The 20576-nt window shown below is 51.2% G+C and overlaps 1 protein-coding gene across 2 annotated transcripts in view; it reads left to right on the top strand.

The window, feature by feature from the left end:
* Positions 1–20576, top strand: part of CPS1 (carbamoyl-phosphate synthase 1) — a 191361-nt gene that overhangs the window by 124896 nt on the left and 45889 nt on the right. For both annotated transcript variants that reach the window (XM_054380999.1, XM_054381000.1), the window contains exons 26-28: positions 8877–9071; positions 9647–9714; positions 16716–16791. In XM_054380999.1, the coding sequence (XP_054236974.1) occupies positions 8877–9071; positions 9647–9714; positions 16716–16791 (339 nt within the window). The remainder of the gene's footprint in view (positions 1–8876; positions 9072–9646; positions 9715–16715; positions 16792–20576) is intronic.

The following is a 20576-nucleotide window of genomic DNA, read 5'->3' on the forward strand; positions in this document are numbered from 1 at the left end:
GCACCCTCAGCAAGTCTGCTGATGACACCAAGCTGTGTGGTGCAGCAGACAGCTGGAGGGAAGGGATCCATCCAGAGGGACCTGGACAGGCTGCAGAGGTGGGCACAAGTCAAGCTCAGGAGGTTCAACAAGACCAAGTGCAAGGTCCTGCAGCTGGGTCGAGGCAATCCCAAGCACAAATAGAGGCTGGGCCTGGACTGACTGGAGAGCAGCCCTGAAGAGAGGGACTTGGGGGTGCTGGGGGATGAGAAGCTCAACAGGAGCTGTCAGTGTGCACTTGCAGCCCAGAGAGCCAACGAGAGCCTGGGCTGCATCAAGAAAAGTGTGGCCAGCAGGTCAAGGTAGGTGATTCTCCCCCTCTGCTCCACTCTGCTGGGACCCCACCTGGAGCTCTGTGTCCAATTCTGGAGCCGCTATTACAAGAGGGATATGGACATGCTGGAAGGTGTCCAGAGAAGGCCCATGAGGATGATCAGAGGGCTGGAGCTGCTCTGCTATGAGGACAGACTGAGGGAGTTGGGGCTGTTCAGTCTGGAGAAGAGAAGGCTCTGGGAGAGCTTCTTGTGGCCTTCCACTATCTGAAGGGGGCTACAAGAAAGCTGGGGAGGGACTTTATAGGCTATCAGGTAGTGACAGGACTGGGGGGAATGGAATAAAGTTGGAAGTGGGGAGATTCAGGATGGATGTGAGGAAGAAGTTCTTCCCCATGAGAGTGGTGAGAGCCTGTAATGGGTTGTCCAGGGAGGTGGTTGAGGCCCCATCCCTGGAGGTGTTTGCAGCCAGGCTGGATGAGGCTCTGGCCAGCCTGGTGTAGTGTGAGGTGTCCCTGCCCATAGCAGGGGGGTTGGAACTGGATGATCTTTGTGGTCCCTTCCAACCCTGACTGATTCTATGATTCTATGATTCTAAGAGTGCTGCTGCTTTGGCTTGCAGATGTCATCTTTGTTGGCTTGTGTTGTCCTCAGCTTGATGAAGGGAGAGAGAGATCCCACAATCCAAGTCCTTTTCAGTTTGTGTTGTCCAGTGGTGTAGCTCTTCTCTCTTCTCCAGGAGGTCTTTTCTTCTTTCAGCAGGCAAACATAGGGCATGGCTTGGTCCTTCCCAGGAAGGGTGCTGGTGGAGCATGGTGGAGAGAGGGTTCCTGGGCTGTGGCTTCCAGGTGTGGTGGGTTGAAAGTTCCCCCTTAACATAAAATTGCCAGAAGCTCAGCTGGAAGGAAATGAAGCTGTATTTATAAGCAACACTATAATCTAGAAATGAAAGGCAATGAATATGTACAAAATATACACTCCACAAGATTCACAGGTATTTACCACTTACAAACAGCACAAGAACCCCCCTGGACAAACCAGGGAGACTTCTGATAGCTTCCCTCTCCCTGCTCCCTTCCCTACTCCCCTGTACACATGGGACAAGAGAAAGAGCAGAGAGTTGTTTGTTAACACTCAGCCACAGCAAAGCAATGCAGCCAAGGTCAGCAAAGCCAGCAGGAGCCAGAGCTGGTACCTGCTAGAGTGAAGGAAGCACATCTTGCACATCTAAGTTTTATGTTTGCTATCTGTCCAATGGGATCATCATTATTTTTCTTTTTACATCCAGTGGTGATTTATTTACATTCTACCAGATCTCTGGAAAATTTTCGAGACACAGCCTGAAGCTGCCACACCAGGATGCATGGTGGTGTCTTTGTCTCTCACTGTTGGAGCTGCTAAGGCTCAGTGTCTTTTATTCAGTCAATGGCAGCTCCCCCTGGCCCATACCCCAGTCACATTACTGCATATGTGACTGCCAGGTGTGCTCTCAGTGGGCAGAGCTGACCCAGCAGGCAGGCCCTTCACAACATTCTGATCTTTGGTTGGACATTCCAGAGGGTCTCTTCACCAGCTGTTGTCTGGGGAAGGAGGAAGGGTGATTTTTATCTTTGTAGGTTCACATCAAGAGAGACAAGATTTAGCCTGTCACACTGTAGTGCCTGGAGCTGGAGGAGAGGGCCACTTTTGACAGCTTGCCCAGCTCAGCTAGCCATGCCCATCAGCTGCACTGTGCCCATGCTTCTGGGCATGCTTTTTAGCCTGTGAAGCAAACCCCAAAGTGGTTGTGGGAGCAGGGAGCCCAGGGAGGATGCAGTAGGAGCTGAAGTGGTGGGAACGAGAGGACACAGTCTCCATCTGCACCAGGGCAGGTCTGGGCTGGAGGTGAGGAAGAAATTCTTCCCAGACAGAGAGATTGGCCATTGGGATGTGCTGCCCAGGGAGGTGGTGGAGTCACCATCCCTGGAGGTGTTTAAAATAAGACTGGATGAGGCACTCAGTGCCGTGGGTGAGTTGATTGGATGGTGCTGGGTGATAGCCTGGACTTGATGATCTCAAAGGTCTTTTCCAACCTGGTTAATTCTGTGACTGTGTGAAGAAAAAGGGGGAGAGGAGAGATGCTGAGATCTTGCAGAAGATTCTGCTGCTCTGCCATGGCTACGTAAACAACCAACTTGATGTCTGGTCTGGAGGTGTTAAAGCCATCAGGGCATGAGCCTAAACATCCAAAGTTTTAGGGTTGTGCTGTCTAATAGAGCCTAAGGTGGATAACAGCTCCTCAGCTGTGGTTTAGAACACTGAAATAGTGACAGAAGGAAATGGCATCATTATGCCTAGTTTGCAAGTAGGGAAACTGAACCTCTGAAGAGCAGAGGCATTGCAGAGAGGCCTGCAAGAGGACATAAGCCAGGCCTGGGGACAGCCCCCAGCCTGCCAGCAGGGAGTCAGCTAGAATATATTATTTGCTCTGTGTTGTTAGCTTTAAAGATGAGTGAGCGAAATGCTAATATCCTGTTAACAGAATCCTTCTTCAGGCAAACGCTGTTGGAGTTCAGTCCCTGAGGATATGTTCAGATTAAAAATTGAAGATCTGCTTCTGAGATTCCTCATAAATTCTTTCCATGTGCCAGCTGCATAAAAAAACATGAGTAGTAGCACCAGGATTTCAGACCCTCTCTTACAGAATGCATTGAGCTGGAAGGAACCCTCCAAGGTCGTCTTATCCAACCCCCCTGCAGGGAGCAGGGACATCTTGAACTAGATCAGGCTGCTCAGGACTACATCGAGTTAGACCTTGAATGTCTCCAGGGATGGAGCATCCACCACTTGTTTCAGTATTACACTACCTTAATTGTAAAGAACTTCCTCCTAAAGTCCAACCTAAATCTCCCCTGCTCCAGTTTCAAACCTTTGCCCTAGCTCTTAGGTACAATTTTAATCTTAAACTCCTCCTGCTTGATAACCTCCTCTAATATTCAAGTGTACAATGAACTGTCCTGGATCATTGGCAAACCATTGGTAAAAGCATCAGCAAACAAGGGACACAAACTTTTTGCCCTTGGGAGAGATGATAACTCAGGTCCCTAAACAGGTTAACAGAATCACAGAAACATTCAGGTTGGAATGACCCTCAGGATCCCCAAGTCCAACCCAGAACCCTACTCTGCAAGGCTCACCCCTAAACCACAGCCCCAAGCACCACAGCCAAACCACCTTCAAACACAGCCAGGCTTGGGGACTCCACCACCTCCCTGCCCAGCACATTCCAATCCCTGACCACTCTGGATGAGAAAAAAATTCTTCCTCCTGTCCAGTCTGACCCTGCCCTGCTGCAGCTTGAGGCTGTTCCCTCCTCTTCTCTGGCTAATGAGCTGTGAAAACATTGGCAGGATCAGTAGCAAACCAGCTCTTGAGCTGCAGTAAGTAGCTTCCCTGACTTATCCCATGTTTCTTGATTAGACAGGTTACGCTACATGGAAGAATGAGGATACCAATGAGATGGAGGGGCCTGGAACCTACCTGCTCACAGCTTTGCACAGTATTGTCCTAGGGATGCACTCAGCAGTCCCTCCTCTTTCTCTTCCTTGTGTCCCCTTTTACCTCTCCCTCTCCAGTCAACATTCACAGTTGCCCTGACTGGGATGCATTCAGAGGAGTGTGTCCAGCAGATCCAGGGAGGTTTTCCCTTCCTCTCTACTGGTGAGACCTCACCTGGAATATTGCATCCAGTTCTGGGCTCCCCAGTTCAGGAGGGACAGGGATCTGCTGGAGAGAGTCCAAGGGAGGGCTGCAAGGATGCTGAAGGGACTGGAGCACTGCCTGAGGAGGAGAGGCTGAGAGCCCTGGGGGTGTTTAGTGTGGAGAGGAGAAGACTGAGAGGGGATCTGATCAATGTCTATCAATAGCTGAGGGCTGGGGGTCAAAAGGGAGGGGACAGGGACAGGCTCTGCTCACTTGTGCCCTGGGATAGGCCGAGGGGCAATGGATATAAACTCCAGCACAGGAGTTTATGAGGAACTTCTTGACTGGGAGGGTGACAGAGCACTGGAACAGGCTGCCCAGAGAGATTGTGGAGTCTCCTTCTGTGGAGCCTTTGCAGCCCTGTCTGGATGTGTTCCTGTGTGACCTGTGCTGGATTCTCTGGTCCTGCTCTGGCAGGGGGGTTGGACTGGGAGATCTCCGAAGGTCCCTTCCAACCCATAGCATCCTTAGATCCTGTGATCCTGTGGCTCACCAGAGCCTGAGCTCTCCACAACAGATTCATGCTTTGGAAGAGATTTTAATTCACTGGGATTGTGCAAAGTTAGGTGGACAATAATTAATTATAAACCCCTTCCCTCAGATTTATTGCCTTTTTGCTTCCAGAGAAGAGGGCCTCTTACCATTTCAATTCCTGTATGCTTGAGGGCCTCTTCTGCTTCTCTTTCAGTTTCTAGCATCATTCTGAAACAATTCATAAATCTAAAGGAGGCTCTTAGGTACCATTTTAACGGTCTTAATTTGTTTTCCTTCTCAGGGAGGAAGAAAATCCAACTCCATTACTGATAGCATAAAAGCAAGATAGGAATAGAGAGACTGATTTTTGTCATAAAGGGGAAAACAATTCTCTCCAGGCTTCTTTCACTAGACTGTGAGTGAGATTGCTTCTTTCACTAGACTCTGGATAGCTTTTGTTTTAAATGCATCTAATGGCAAGGGTGTTGTTCATTTCCTCTATGATTAAAATATGGCTAAGGACAAAGTGATGTGCATGGGAGTCCCTTTCTGTCCCTCTTCCCTCACAGGGCTTTTGGGGAGATAAGAGCAGAATGTCAAAGGCAGCAGTAAGCAGCAGCTGGCTCTCAATTTCAGGTTCTTTCTGTCTAAATAAAGCCTGTGACTCCTTGATGTCTGCTTGAGTGAGCCATCTCCTCTCTTTCCTTGGGGCTGCAATCCCTAACACCCTCCCAGCTTTGCTGCAGGCAGAATTTGGCTTTTTGAGGCTCAGTGGCCAGGATTGTTTGAGAGGAAAGGATGAGTGACAGCTGCAGAGAAGCCCTTAGCCAGGCCATTGGCATTTCAAATGTGCTGAGGATAGATTAAGTTGTTGGCTGACCTTGGCAGCACAGCCAGGCTGACTCCTGATCAAACAGGAGCCATGCCAAGCTGCAAGAAGGACTTTGATTGATTCACTCTCTGGTTGTTGTCCCTGTGGGATTGTAGGGGGGCTGGAGATAAATTCTGTTTTGAATGGTGCTGGAAGCAGTAAGGAACAGATTTTCCTTTTGAGTCAGAGACAGTGAGCACTGAAGTGATGAGAGATGAGCACCAAACAGCCTCTGTGCTTGCTCCACCCTCTGCTAATGAGGCACTTTTCACTCCTTGTCCTAAGATCTTCCAGCTAGGTGTTGTTGGCCAGCAGCATCATTCCATCCCATAAATGACTGCATGGCAAAAAAAAACCCCTCTCTCTAGTACTGTATAGTAGCAGCAAATGATAATCTTGTAGACCTTGGGATAACAAATGCTGCTTAAAGGGCAGACTTTTTAGTGCCTTTTTATTGTGGAAGGAAATGAGCAACATTAAAGCTGACCAGAGTTTGTACTGGCACTCATCATTTGGGGTTTTTTTTTCTCTTCAGTCACTTCTGCTCTCAGATTACAGCTCTGCCACTCTTTATCCTTTTAAATCCCTCATTAAGGAGGTTCCTCTTCCAAGAAGGCCAGTGGGGCAACCATTCTTCAGGAAAAAACATAGTTGTTCATTAAATGAACCCAAAGCATGGATCACTGGTGTCATGTTTGGTAGAGGTAGGGAAGACTGGATTCTGCAGAACACTGCAGCCACACTGTGGGCAAGGGTTGCCCTTTCCTTTTGGGCAAAGTTTCACCAGCTTTAATTTGGAGGTAAAGTGCCCAGTACTTAATTACCCTCAATCATCACAGAATCACTCAAAAAATGGTCTGGGTTGGAAGGGACCTCCAAAACTCATCCAGTCCAAACCCCTCTGCAGTCAGTAGAGACATCCCCAACTAGATCAGGTTGCCCACAGCCCTGTCCAGCCTCACCTTCAACATCTCCAAGGATGGAGCCTCAACCACCTCCCTGGGCAACCTCTTCCAGTGTTCCACCACCCTCATGCTGCACAACTTCTTCCTCACATCCAATCTCAATCTGCTCTGCTCTACTTTCAAGCCATTGTCCCCTGGTCCTGTCCCTCCAGGCCTTCGCACACAGTCTCTCTGCATCCTTCTTGCAGCCCCCTTCAGGCCCCTGAAGAAGGCTCTGTGTTTGCAAGGGAGTTCACCTGCCTCTTGCTATTTCCTGCTTATTGTTTTCTCCCTGAAAATCTTGTGGTCACTCAGTGATGAACATGGAATGTGTCATTGTGGCTGGAGGATGCTGTTCCATCTGTCCTGCCTCATCCACTTCTGGGACTGAAGCACTTGCATGTCACCTGTTTGGAAATGAGCACATGTGACAGAGTGCCTGAAATGCTCATTGCTGTCTAAAAGCTGGCTGATGGCTGGGCTCAATGAATGGTGGGGAACAAAGTTGAGTCTGGTTGGTGTCCAGTCACCAGTGGTGTCCTTCAGGGCTCAGTGCTGGGCCCTGTCCTCTTTAATGTCTTCATCAATGATCTGGATGAGGGGATTGAGGCACCCTCAGTAAGTCTGCAGATGGCACCAAGCTGGGTGGCTGTGTCCATCTGCTGGAGGGTAGGGAGGCTTTGTAGCAGGACCTGGAAAGGTCACACCCAAGGGGCAAGGCTAATTGTATGAAATTTAACAAGGCCAAGGGCCAGGTCCTGCACCTGGGTCACAACAACCCCATGGAGAGCTACAGACCTGGGGATGTGTGGTTGGGAAGCTGTGACTCAGAGAGGGAGCTGGGGGTGTTGGTTGGCAGTCACTGACCATGAGCCAGCAGTGCCCAGGGGCCCAAGAAAGCCAAAGGCATCCTGGCTGGGATCAGAAGCAGGGTGGGCAGCAGGGCCAGGAGGTGCCCATCCCCCTGTGCTCAGCACTGCTGAGGCCACACCTCCAGTGCTGTGCTCAGCTCTGGGCCCTCACTGCAGGAAGGACATTGAGGGGCTGGAGCCTGTCCAGAGAAGGGCAAGGAGGCTGGAGAAGGGCCTGGAGCTCCTGGGCTAGAGGAGGGGCTGAGGGAGCTGGGGGTGTTCAGGCTGCAGAAGAGGAGGCTGAAGGAGACCTCATTGCTCTCTACAGCTCCCTGAAGGGAGGTTGGAGCCAGGAGGGGACAGCCTCTGCTCCTTGGGGGCAAGGGACAGGAGCAGAGGAAATGGTTCCAAGCTGCAGCAGGGCAGGTTGAGGCTGGATGCTAGGAAATATTTCTTGGCAGAGAGGGCTCTCAGACACTGGAATGGTCTGCCCAGGGCAGTGCTGGAGTCAGCATCCCTGGAGGTGTTCCAGCAGCCTTGGAGCTGTGCTTGGGGACATGGTTTGGTTTTGCCCCTGCAGTGCTGGGTGGAAGGTTGGACTGGATGAGCTTGGAGGGCTCTTCCAAATGGATATTTTCTCTGATTCTGTGTCTAATGCATTGCCAAAAATAAGGAGCTAGCCAGGAGTAATGAGGATGAACTAAAAGAAAAGGCTAAGTTATCCAGAGTAATTCATCACCACAGAGTCTCTAACTGATGGGGCTCTATTGAACTAGACTCTGCTTTGCTTTGTACAGGTCAGAGAGGGGTCAGCAGTGAGCACTCCTTAAGGGCTGGCAGCTGAGGCTGCAAAAGCAGATTTGCTTAGCAAACAACATCAAAAAAGGCATTGCAGTTGTTTCCCATTGTCTCTCTAATGGGAATTAATGCCTTGCAACTCTGCAGTAGGAAAGTTTGTGTGAATGTCTGCTACCCTGGAAGTCCCTCACTGTGAGCATAGGAGAGGCTCTTCTCTCAGAAGAGCTGGAATGAGAGAAAAATAGGACCTAAACCATTGTGTTTGTTCATGCTTCCAGGGCCAAAGATTGCTGCAGGGGGCTGGGAGTGGGCTTGGTTGAAGTGGTGGTGCCCATATCTATGTATGTAGGTGGGGGTGGGTTGGATTAGGCCTCCCCAGCAATTTGGAAATTTACCCCAAGGAGCAAATTTACCACACTCAGAATTTTAGAAGTAAAATCATAGAATCACAGAATTGTCAGGGTTGGAAAGGACTTCAAGGATCAGCCAGTTCCAACCCCCCTGCCATGGGCAGGGACACCTCACACTACAGCAGGTTGCTCACAGCCACATCCAGCCTGGCTGCAAAAACCTCCAGGGATGAGGCTTCCACCACCTCCCTGGGCAACCTCTGCCAGTGTCTCACCACCCTCATGGGGAAGAACTTCTTCCTAACATTCAGACTGAATCTCCTCACTTCTAGTTTTACTCCATTCCCCCCAGTCCTATCACTCCCTGACACCCTCAAAAGTCCCTCCCCAGATTTCTTGTAGCCCCTTTAGATAGTGGAAGGCCACAAGTGGTGATTTGCCTTTCCCCACAGCTGTCATCTGAGCTTCCTCCTTCCAAGAGATCCTGACCTTACGCTAACCGGGCTGTGGCCCTGCTCCTCTCTCTCTGCCCACAGGGATGCAGCGGCTGCATTGTTTCTGTAGGTGGGCAGATTCCCAATAACTTGGCAGTGCCACTGCAGCAGAGTGGAGTGAAGGTGCTTGGCACAGATCCTTGGCATATTGACTGGGCTGAAGATCGCTCCGCCTTCTCCGCTCTTCTGGATCAGCTGCACGTGGCCCAGGCTCCCTGGAAGGCAGTCAGCACACTGGTGAGTTGCAGCTGGAAATGATGGAGATGCTGGAAGCTGTTATGAGTTATGATGTCTGCTCAGGGTGGGGCTGACTCACTGATACCTTCTGAGGTTCCAAAGAAGTTTGGCAGTTGTTTTATGGCCACTGCTGGAGAACCTTTCTTTGATCCTTGTGAAGTGATGCTGCAGCATCACTGAGAGTTGGATGGAAAGTGGAAGGGAAGTCTTTAAATCACCTTTACACAATATGAGGTAGAAGCTCAGCAATGTTAGCACCACTGTCAAGCTGTTTTATCCTGCTGGTCTTGAAAACTGTTCTAGCAGGTAGAGATTGCACAGCGGCAGGAGTGTGTCTGCACTGCTTTTTGTTCTCTAGTGGAGCTGCCTGGACAGGGAAAGTCTGAAGATGACAACTCTGAAACCAAGAAGTCATGAATTATGCTCAAGCCCAGGCTGCAGTCCCTGCCTTTGCACCCCTATGCCCCTTCCCCACACTTAATGTCTCATGAAGTGCACATGGAGTCAGAATGAAAGTCTGCTAATGGCTTTAGAAATGTTCTCCTTCAAAGCCTGGTTTTCCTTCTTTCATTCAGAGAGATGCAGTTGAATTTGCCAGCTCTGTGAGCTACCCATGTTTGCTGAGGCCATCCTACGTTCTGAGGTAAGGCTCAGCTGCCAGAGGTCATCAGCTTGGGGTTCTCAACTGCCAAAGGTCCTCTGAGACATGGGAGTCAGGGGATGTGTGGAAAGCACTGTGCTAGGTGCAGGCAGCACCTGGATGGATTGGAGAGCTGCTCAAAGCAATACAGGAAACCAACAGATCCCTGACATCCATCAGGCAGAGATCAGAGGTAGAACAATAATCATAGGAATGGCTAATTAGCTGCATTATAGAATCATAGAATGGTCTGGGCAAGAAGAGATCTCCAAAGCTCATCCAGTCCAACATCCCTGCAGTCAGCAGGGACATCCCCAACTAGATCAGGTTGCCCACAGCCCTGTCCAGCCTCACCTTCAATATCTCCAGGGATAGGACCTCAACCACCTCCCTGGGCAAGCTCTTCCAGTGTTCCACCACCCTCATAGTTCCTAACATCCTCACATCCAATCTCGATCTGCTCTGCTCTACTTTGAAGACATTGTCCCTGGTGCTGTCCCTGCAGGCCTTTGCAAACAGTCTCTCTGCAGCCTTCTTGCAGCCCCCTTCAGGTCCTGGCAGGTTGCTCTTAGGTCTCCCTGCAGCCTTCTCTTCTGCAGGCTGAACACCCCCAGCTCCCTCAGCCTGTCCTCCTAGCAGAGCTGCTCCAACCCCCTGAGCACTTTCCTGGCCCTCCTCTGGAGCCTCTCCATCAGGTCCATGTCCTTCCTGTGCTGAGGGCTCCAGAGCTGCACACAGTACTGCAGGTGAGGTCTCAGCAGAGCAGAGAGGCAGAATCACCTCTCTCCATCTATGGCCATTCTGCTTTGGATGCAGCCCAGGCTGCCCTTGGCCTTCTGTGCTGCAAGCTCACCCTGCCTGCTCCTGGCCAGCATCTCATCCCCCAGCACCCCCAAGGCCTTTTCCTCAGGGCTGCTTTCTCTCCCCTCCTCCCCCAGCCTGTCTTGACAGTGAGGATTGTTCTGTCCCAGGTGCAGAATCCTGCACTTGCTCTTGTTGAACCTCATGATGTTCCCCTGGGCACCACCTCTGCAGCCTGTCCAGGTCTCTCTGCATGCCATCCTATCCCTCTGGGCTACTTTTACCTTTTCCATCTCTCAAGGCTAATGAGATGAATCACTTGCAATGTGCCTTAAGGTTGTTGGGAACATTCCCTGTGCAATGAAGGCAGAGTATTGTTCGTCACCAGGAAAAGCAGAAGTGAGGAGGCTGAGCCCATTTAGTGAGCTTGGCATCTGTGTTCAGCCCCTTAGTTGTGAAGTTTCTCAGCAGGTTTTCTGTCCCTCTGCTGCAGCAGCTGCTTCTCTTTAAAGAGCCATGGGACAGAGGCAGACATTTCTGACAGCTAGACATTCTGGAGCAGTTACAGCACTGCATGCACACAACAAACTCCCTGCAAGGAGTTTCTTCACAGCTGGATGACAACAGAGAGGCAGCTTTGGGCACAATTTACCAGGGAAAATAAATTTGAAAGAGGATCCTTTCCATGTGGAAAAAAAAAAAAAAAAAAAAGAGAGAGACACATATCAAAGTGAAGAGGCACACTAGGAATTTTTAGGTTAGAAATAAAAAGTTTGTTTTTTTTTTTATTTAAGAAGAGGGATTCCTTTGTGTGCTCCACACTGAAGGGAATACCCTTTAGAAGAGACTGCTAAATGTGGCCCTTTCCACCTGGTTTTCGCAGCTTGCAAGCCAGCTTCAGATAAGAAGGACAAGTTAGAAACTGCTCCTGATGTCATTCACCAGGTTTTTGGGGAACCCTTCTTTCAGCTTGTTGTTTCCAGCCACATTAACTTCAGGACAGGCCCCTTCCATGCACTTGCAGCCGAGAAAGCCAACCATATCCTGAGCTGCATCAGGAGAAGTGTGGCCAGCAGGTCAAGGGAGGTGATTCTCCCCCTCTACTCTGCTCTGGTGAGACCCCACCTGGAGTACTGCATCCGGTACCAAGAGGTTCAACAAGACCAAGTGCAAGGTCCTGCAGCTGGATCAGGGAAATCCCAAGCACAAAGACAGGCCATGCAGTTACTGACTGGAAAGCAGCCCTGAGGAGAGGGACTTGGCGGTGCTGGGGGAGGAGAAGCTCAAGAGGAGCCAGCAGTGAGCACTTGCAGCCCAGAGAGCCAAGCAGAGCCTGGGCTGCAGCAAGAGAAGTGTGGCCAGCAGGGCCAGGGAGGGGATTCTCCCCCTCTGCTCCGACCCCACCTGGAGCTCTGTGTCCAGTTCTGGAGCCTCTATTACAAGAGGGATCTGGAGGTGCTGGAAGGTGTCCAGAGAAGGGCAATGAGGATGAGCAGAGGGATGGAGCTGCTCTGCTCTGGAGACAGGCTGAGAGAGTTGGGGTTGTGCAGTCTGGAGAAGAGAAGGCTCTGAGGACACCTTCTTGTGGCCTTCCAGGATCTGAAGGGGGCTACAAAAAAGCTGGGGAGGGACTTTTGAGGCTATCAGGTAGTGACAGGACAGGGGGGAATGGAACAAAGCTGGAAGTGGGGAGATTCAGACTGGATGTTAGGAAGAAGTTCTTCCCCATGAGAGTGGTGAGAGCCTGGAATGAGTTGTCCAGAATGTCAGACTGGAAGAAACAGAAAATGAAAAGCCCCAGCACACTGTCTGGCCTCTATTTGCAGAACAGCAGCAGGTCCACAGCTAGGACTTCTTCATCCTTTGCACAGATACAGCCTTCAACATTTGCCAGTTGCCTTGGAAAACTACCATGCATTTCCCCACTGCTTACCTACCTTGGGCACCAGCTCACATCCTCAGTGCTGCTGCTGGCATAGGTCCAGGGATTTAATTGAACTCTATTGATTTACATCAGCTGTAGGGGTAGTCTGCTAAGTATAATAACCTAGGTACTTGTACCTATTTATCTTAGGCTACAGTGACTGATTTCAAGGCAGAGACTTTGCCTCCACTTTTCCCCACAGCGTCTGTGGGTTTGTCTACGACAGCAAAGTGGAAGGTGAGCATCAGTGGTGGAGATGACCACATTGACACAAAGGGGAAGGTGGAGAGGTTCCAGAGGAGGGCCACAAAAATGCTCAGGGGGTTGGAGCAGCTCTGCTATGAGGACAGGCTGAGAGAGCTGGGGGTGTTCAGCCTGGAGAAGAGGAGGCTCTGGAAAGACCTAATAGAAGCCTGCCAGTAGCTGAAGGGGGCCTACAGGAAGGATAGGGAGAGACTGTTTACAAGGGCCTGAGGTGACAGGACCAGGGGCACTTGCTTCAAACTGGAGAAGAGCTGATTTTGATTGGATGTGAGGAACAAGTTGTGCACCATGAGCGTGGCGGAACACTGGAAGAGGTTGCCCAGGGAGGTGGTTGCGGCTCCATCCCTGGAGATATTGAAGGTGAGGCTGGACAGGGCTTTGGGCAACCTGATCTAGTTGGGGATGTCCCTGCTGAGTGCAGAGGGGCTTGGACTGGATGATCTTGGGAGGTCCCTTCCAACTCAGACCATTCCAGGATTCTATGATTGTATGAAATGACCACACTGAGACAAAGGGAAGGTGAGCAGCAGTGGTGGAGATGACCACACTGACACAAAGGGAAGGTGAGCAGCAGTGGTGGAGATGACCACACTGACACAAAGGGGAAGGGGAGCAGCAGTGGTGGAGATGACCACACTGAGACAAAGGGAAGGTGAGCAGCAGTGGTGCAGATGACCACACTGAGACGAAGGGGAAGGGGAGCAGCAGTGGTGCAGATGACCACATTGAGCCAAAGGGAAGGTGAGCAGCAGTGGTGGAGATGACCACACTGACACAAAGGGGAAGGGGAGCAGCAGTGGTGCAGATGACCACACTGAGACAAAGGGAAGGTGAGCAGCAGTGGTGGAGATGACCACAATGAGACAAAGGGAAGGTGAGCAGCAGTGGTGGAGATGACCACACTGACACAAAGGGGAAGGTGAGCAGCAGTGGTGGCGATGACCACACTGACACAAAGGGGAAGGTGAGCAGCAGTGGTGGAGATGACCACACTGAGCCAAAGGGAAGGTGAACAGCAGTGGTGGAGATGACCACACTGAGACAAAGGGAAGGTGAGCAGCAGTGGTGGAGATGACCACACTGAGACAAAGGGGAAGGTGAGCAGCAGTGGTGGAGATGACCACACTGAGACAAAGGGAAGGTGAGCAGCAGTGGTGGAGATGACCACACTGAGACAAAGGGGAAGTTGAACAGGAGAGGTGGAGATTACCACACTGACACAAAGGGGAAGGTGAACAGGAGAGGTGGAGATGACCACAGTGAGACAAAGGGGAAGGTGAGCAGCAGTGGTGAAGATGACCACACTGAGACAAAGGGGAAGGGGAGCAGCAGTGGTGGAGATGACCACACTGAGACAAAGGGGAAGGGGAGCAGCAGTGGTGGAGATGACCACACTGACACAAAGGGGAAGGGGAGCAGCAGTGGTGGAGATGACCACACTGACACAAAGGGGAAGGTGAGCAGCAGTGGTGGAGATGACCACACTGACACAAAGGGGAAGGGGAGCAGCAGTGGTGGAGATGACCACACTGACACAAAGGGGAAGGGGAGCAGCAGTGGTGGAGATGACCACACTGAGACAAAGGGAAGGTGAACAGCAGTGGTGGAGATGACCACACTGAGACAAAGGGAAGGTGAACAGCAGTGGTGGAGATGACCACACTGAGACAAAGGGAAGGTGAGCAGCAGTGGTGGAGATGACCACACTGACACAAAGCAGAAAGTGAACAGGAGAGGTGGAGATGACCACACTGAGACAAAGGGAAGGTGAGCAGCAGTGGTGGAGATGACTACACTGACACAAAGGGGAAGGGGAGCAGCAGTGGTGGAGATGATCACACTGACACAAAGGGGAAGGGGAGCAGCAGTGGTGGAGATGACCACACTGACACAAAGGGGAAGGGGAGCAGCAGTGGTGGAGATGACCACACTGACACAAAGGGAAGGGGAGCAGCAGTGGTGGAGATGACCACACTGACACAAAGGGAAGGGGAGCAGCAGTGGTGGAGATGACCACAATGACACAAAGGGGAAGGGGAGCAGCAGTGGTGGAGATGACCACACTGACACAAAGGGGAAGGGTAGCAGCAGTGGTGGAGATGACCACAATGACACAAAGGGGAAGGGGAGCAGCAGTGGTGGAGATGACCACACTGACACAAAGCAGAAAGTGAACAGGAGAGGTGGAGATGACCACACTGAGACAAAGGGAAGGTGAGCAGCAGTGGTGGAGATGACTACACTGACACAAAGGGGAAGGTGAACAGGAGAGGTGGAGATGACCACAGTGAGACAAAGGGGAAGGGGAGCAGCAGTGGTGGAGATGACCACACTGACACAAAGGGGAAGGTGAGCAGCAGTGGTGGAGATGACCACACTGAGACAAAGGGAAGGTGAGCAGCAGTGGTGGAGATGACCACACTGACACAAAGGGGAAGGTGAACGGGAGAGGTGGAGATGACCACACTGAGACAAAGGGGAAGGGGAGCAGCAGTGGTGGAGATGACCACACTGAGACAAAGGGAAGGTGAGCAGCAGTGGTGGAGATGACCACAATGACACAAAGGGGAAGGGGAGCAGCAGTGGTGGAGATGACCACACTGACACAAAGGGGAAGGTGAGCAGCAGTGGTGGAGATGACCACACTGAGACAAAGGGAAGGTGAGCAGCAGTGGTGGAGATGACCACACTGACACAAAGGGGAAGGTGAGCAGCAGTGGTGGAGATGATCACACTGAGACAAAGGGAAGGTGAACCGGAGAGGTGGAGATGACCACACTGAGACAAAGGGGAAGGTGAGCAGCAGTGGTGGAGATGACCACACTGACACAAAGGGGAAGGTGAACAGGAGAGGTGGAGATGACCACACTGACACAAAGGGGAAGGGGAGCAGCAGTGGTGGAGATGACCACATCAATACCTTTACAAAAAGGTTCTTGTCTTTATACGGACCTGAATGGTTTTTGGTCCATGCCCTCCAGATTCCCCTCTCTGTTATCACTGACAGCTACATTTCACTGTTTTTATCTGCTGTGCCTCCCCCTTCAGGACTAAGCCTGTAGGGCAGGGGGGCAGTGAAATGGCCAGCCAAGAACAGCTCATTTTCACCTGTGTTGACACTGTTGCAACCACCAGCAGTGGGATGGAGATTCCTTGTTTCATGCTGAAGTGAGCAAAGCATCTGCAAACCCTAGCTCACAGCTAACCTGCAGATGTGGTGAAAGTCTGGGTCCTGAGCAGGGTTATCTGCCTGACTAACCACCTGTACCAGCTCAGAGGGAGCTTGAAAGGCTTGGGTCACAAAGGGGATTTGGCAGCAGTGCTAAGGCTAAGCAGGTGTGTGTTTGAGTCTTCAGTCTGGCTCTGGAGGTCACCTGTTGTCTCTGGGAGGTGTAATGGAGGGTAACTAGGTGCCAGCTCTGCCTGCCTGTCAGTCAAAACTGGAGCCAGTGGCTTGAGTCAGGAGCACTGCCCTATGAGGAGAGGCTGAGAGCCCTGGGGCTGTTTAGTGTGGAGAGGAGAAGACTGAGAGGGATCTGATCAATGTCTATCAATAGCTGAAGGCTGGGGGTCAAGAGGGAGGAGACAGGGACAAGCTCTGCTCAGTTATGCCCAGGGATAGGCCAAGGGGCAATGGATGGAAACTCCAGCACAAGAGTTTCCACCTCAACATGAGGAGGAACTTCTTCCCTGTGAGGGTCCCAGAGCACTGGAACAGGCTGCCCAGAGAGGTTGTGGAGTCTCCTTGTCTGGAGCCTTTGCAGCCCTGTCTGGATGTGTTCCTGTGTGAGCTGTGCTGGATTCTCTGATCCTGCTCTGGCAGGGGGTTGGACTGGAAGATCTCCAGAGGTCCCTTCCAACCCTTAACAACCTGTGATCCTGTGAGGAGCTTTCCTGGCTCCTCTAGCACACACAGGCTGCTGGTGATCCTGGGCTGTTCTGTCTGGCACCGTGATGTCTCCCTTGAAGTCGGGAAGGATGCTGACCTGCCTCCCTTTCTGTGCCATCCTCACAGTGGGTCTGCAATGAATGTGGTGTTCACTGCAGAGGAAATGAAGAAGTTTCTGGCAGAAGCCACCAGAGTCTCTCAGGTACCACCAGCCTTTGTGCTGCTACTGCCTTTTCCTGCTGTGCTGCTTTACTTGTTTCTCCTCCTTTGTGGTTTCTCTCTCTCCTGTCTCTGAGTTGTGTCTTCTTCGCTCTTTCCCTTCCTTCTTTGGGGAGGAGAGGGTGAAATTTGAGTTTGATTCCTCAGATTGTTTCCTGGCAGGCAGACCATGGGAGCCTGTGCAAGCACCCTTGATGATACTACTGGGACAGCTGCATGGAGCATGGTTGTACCCAGCCACCCATTTCTGACCACTTAATTGTACTAATAGGGATAGGCTAATGGGCTGGGGACCCTTCCTACCCAAGCTTGCTAGTGGCAGGTTGTGCCAACCAGCACAGGACACATCTCTCACTTGATTTCTGAACTGTTTTGCCCTGCTCCTGGAATCTCCTCTCTCACCAATGAATTTTGGTTGGTTGGTTTGTTTCTCCCCTACCCTTTTAAGTGCAGGAACATTGGCAACGTTTTGCTCTGACCTTTAACTCTCCAAACTGTGCACTGAGTTTCATTTTGCTCTGAAACAAGAGCAGGACTGCTGCCTGCTTGCTGTTAATCCAGTGGGATTATTGATCTGCAGAGTGCAGGAGATGAAAGCTCTGGGTTCTATTTTAAATGTTTTTCTAAAGCTAACTTGGGGCTTGGGGGTTTGTTTGGTTTGGTTTTGTGGGAGTTTTCTTTGTTGTTTTGTTGTTGTGGTGGTTTTGGTTGTTGGGGTTTTTTTGTGTGTGTGGTTTTTTTTTTTTTTTAATTTCCTTTTCTTTCTAGCAAATGGTAAGATTTGGTCTAACACATTGAAATTTAGAAAAAAAGAATCAGAGCCATTTCCCAAAGACAGGAATGCTCCAGAACACAGCACACAGCTCAAAGCCTGACATGGGACAGCAATGTGCCCTGGTGGCCAAGAAGGCCAATGGGATCCTGGGAGGCATTCAGAGGAGTGTGTCCAGCAGAGCCAGGGAGGTTCTTCTCCCCCTCTGCTCTGCCCTGCTGAGACCTCAGCTGGAATATTGCATCCAGTTCTGGGCTCCCCAGTTCAGGAGCAACAGGGATCTGCTGGAGAGAGTCCAAGGGAGGGCTGCAAGGATGCTGAAGGGACTGGAGCACTGCCTGGGGAGGAGAGGCTGAGAGCCCTGGGGGTGTTTAGTGTGGAGAGGAGAAGGCTGAGAGGGATCTGATCAATGTCTATCAATAGCTGAGGGCTGGGGGGCAGGAAGGAAGGGACAGGGACAGGCTCTGCTCAGTTGTGCCCTGGGATAGGCCAAGGGGCAATGGATGGAAACTGCAGCACAGGAGGTTCCACCTCAACAGGAGGAGGAACTTCTTGACTGTGAGGGTGACAGAGCACTGGAACAGGCTGCCCAGAGAGATTGTGGAGTTTCCTTCTGTGGAGCCTTTGCAGCCCTGTCTGGATGTGTTCCTGTGTGACCTGTGCTGCATTCTCTGGTCCTGCTCTGGCAGGGGGGTTGGACTGGGAGATCTCCAGAGGTCCCTTCCAACCCCTAAGATCCTCTGATCCTGTGATTCTTCTGTAACTTCCATCAGTGTTAATTGTACAAGGGACGTTTGGAGAGATGAGAGGATGGGAGGACAAGAGAGGTAAACCATCCAGGTTGAACAAAGAACAGACAGGACTCAAAGTCTGCCCTTTCACCAGTTTGGCCTCACCTTTTGGTCTGTTTTCTTCTAGGGCATTACACACACACACACCCCCCCACACACATCCCCCAACACCCCCTTTTTTTGTTCTAAATTGGAGTGGTCACTGTCCAGAAGATTGCTGTAGCACCATGAACACTACTGTCCCAGATATCATGTAGGTAAAAACCAGTCCAAGAGGAACTCTTTGAAAGCATCACTGCCTATGGGAGCCAGGTGTGGTGCTGCTTGGCCTGTGGCTGGTTCCACAGCCCCTAGCACTCTTAGTTGTGAGGATACAGCTGCACATGGACACCTCTGTGGGACACAAGCTTCATTTTTCTCCTTACAAAGCCTTACTTAGCTTCTGCTCCACCCAGCAGAGCATCCCCAGGTAAAAGTCTTCTTCTGTAGTTTCATCTGCTTTGATGTTCTGGTGTTGTGTCCTTTTGGCATTTCTCTTGTCAATAATGTTCCAGACTTCTAGGGTAGGTTGGGACAGGTTGGAGTAAACAAGGTTGTGTGCTCATACAAAATCTGCTGGTGAATAACTGCTGCCAGACAGCAAGCTAAAGGACAGAAGCTACTAAATTTATTGAAGAGTGCAGGCTGTGGCATTGTCCTTGCCTGTGACTTTACCCTTGCACTGATGAATGTAAGAAATTGTGTCTTGTAGCTTTCAGAGATGCTTTATATTTTTTCAAGAGGAGCCTTTTTGAGCATGCACAGGCTGTCATTTTTTCCCCTTTTTATTCTCTAATAAATAACAGACAGTTAATAGTAGATGGGACAGGTAAAATGTTGGGGCATAAAGCTGGCCAGGAAGAATAAGGATTGGATTTTTAACTGCCAGTGGGAGCAGATGGCTGGAAGGAGAAAGCATCAGAGGAGAGTGGGAAGTGTGTGCTACCATCCCAGAGAGAGGCAGGAAGCAGAGGAAGGAATTATAGAATTATAGAATTGAGAGGATTGGAAGGGACCTCAAGGCTCATCCAGCTCCAAGCCCCTGCCATGGGCAGGGACACCTCACACTCCAGCAGGTTGCTCACAGCCACATCCAGCCTGGCTGCAAAAACCTCCAGGCATGAGGCTTCCACCACCTCCCTGGGCAACCTCTGCCAGTCTCTCACCACCGTCATGGGGAACAACTTCTTCCTAACATCCAATTTGAATCTACCCAGCTCTAGTTTTGCTCCATTCCCCCCAGTCCTATCACTCCCTGACACCTTCAAACGTCCCTCCCCAGCTTTCTTGGAGCCCCTTCAGATCCTGGAAGGCCACAAGAAGGTCTTCTGGGAGCCTTCTCCTCTCCAGCCTGCACAACCCCAACTCTCTCAGGCTGTCTCCAGAGCAGAGCAGCTCCAGCCCTCTGCTCATCCTCGTGGCCCTTCTCTGGACACCTTCCAGCACCTCCAGATCCTTCCTGGAACAGAGGCTCCAGAACTGGACACAGGGCTCCAGGTGTGGTCTGAGCAGAGTGGAGCAGAGGGGGAGAATCCCCTCCCTGGCGCTGCTGGCCACACTTCTCTTGCTGCAGCCCAGGCTCTGCTTGGCTCTCTGGGCTGCAAGTGCTCACTGCTGGCTCCTGCTGAGCTTCTCCTCCCCCAGCACTCCCAAGACCTTTTCTTCAGGGCTGCTCTCCAGCCAGTCCCTGCCCAGCCTGTATCAATGGCAACAACCGGAAGGCAGCATGGGGCAGGGAACATTCTCAGAGTCAAGGACAGGTAGTTCCTGGCCAGCTATAGTTACTGGCAGCTTTTCCCTGGGAGACTTAGGAAAGCAGGTAGAGAAATGAGACAGGAATGGATCAGCTGCCCAGGGCACATCACTCTTCAAAGCAGCAAACAGCCTTTGGACAAAGTCATTAAGTATTCCAGGAATCAGTTCCTCTCGGAAGCAGTATGTCCAGGGAGGTGGCTGGGAGGCTTAGAGGGAGGTGAAACAGCAAAGCATGAAAGCCTTTGGGAGACAGAGTAAGAGGTCTTTGGCTCCATGCACAAGTCCCAGAATTCCCTGAATAGCTCTCTGTGATTTTGCCCAAATGTCCCTGTCATGGTGACCTTAGAGAGGACTCAAATGCATGCATCAGTGGCTTTGGGGAAATCAATCATGCCAAGTTTCCTCTCTTTA

This window comes from Indicator indicator, chromosome 5, assembly GCF_027791375.1.
Source record: "Indicator indicator isolate 239-I01 chromosome 5, UM_Iind_1.1, whole genome shotgun sequence".
NCBI classification, from domain to species: Eukaryota; Metazoa; Chordata; class Aves; order Piciformes; family Indicatoridae; genus Indicator; species Indicator indicator.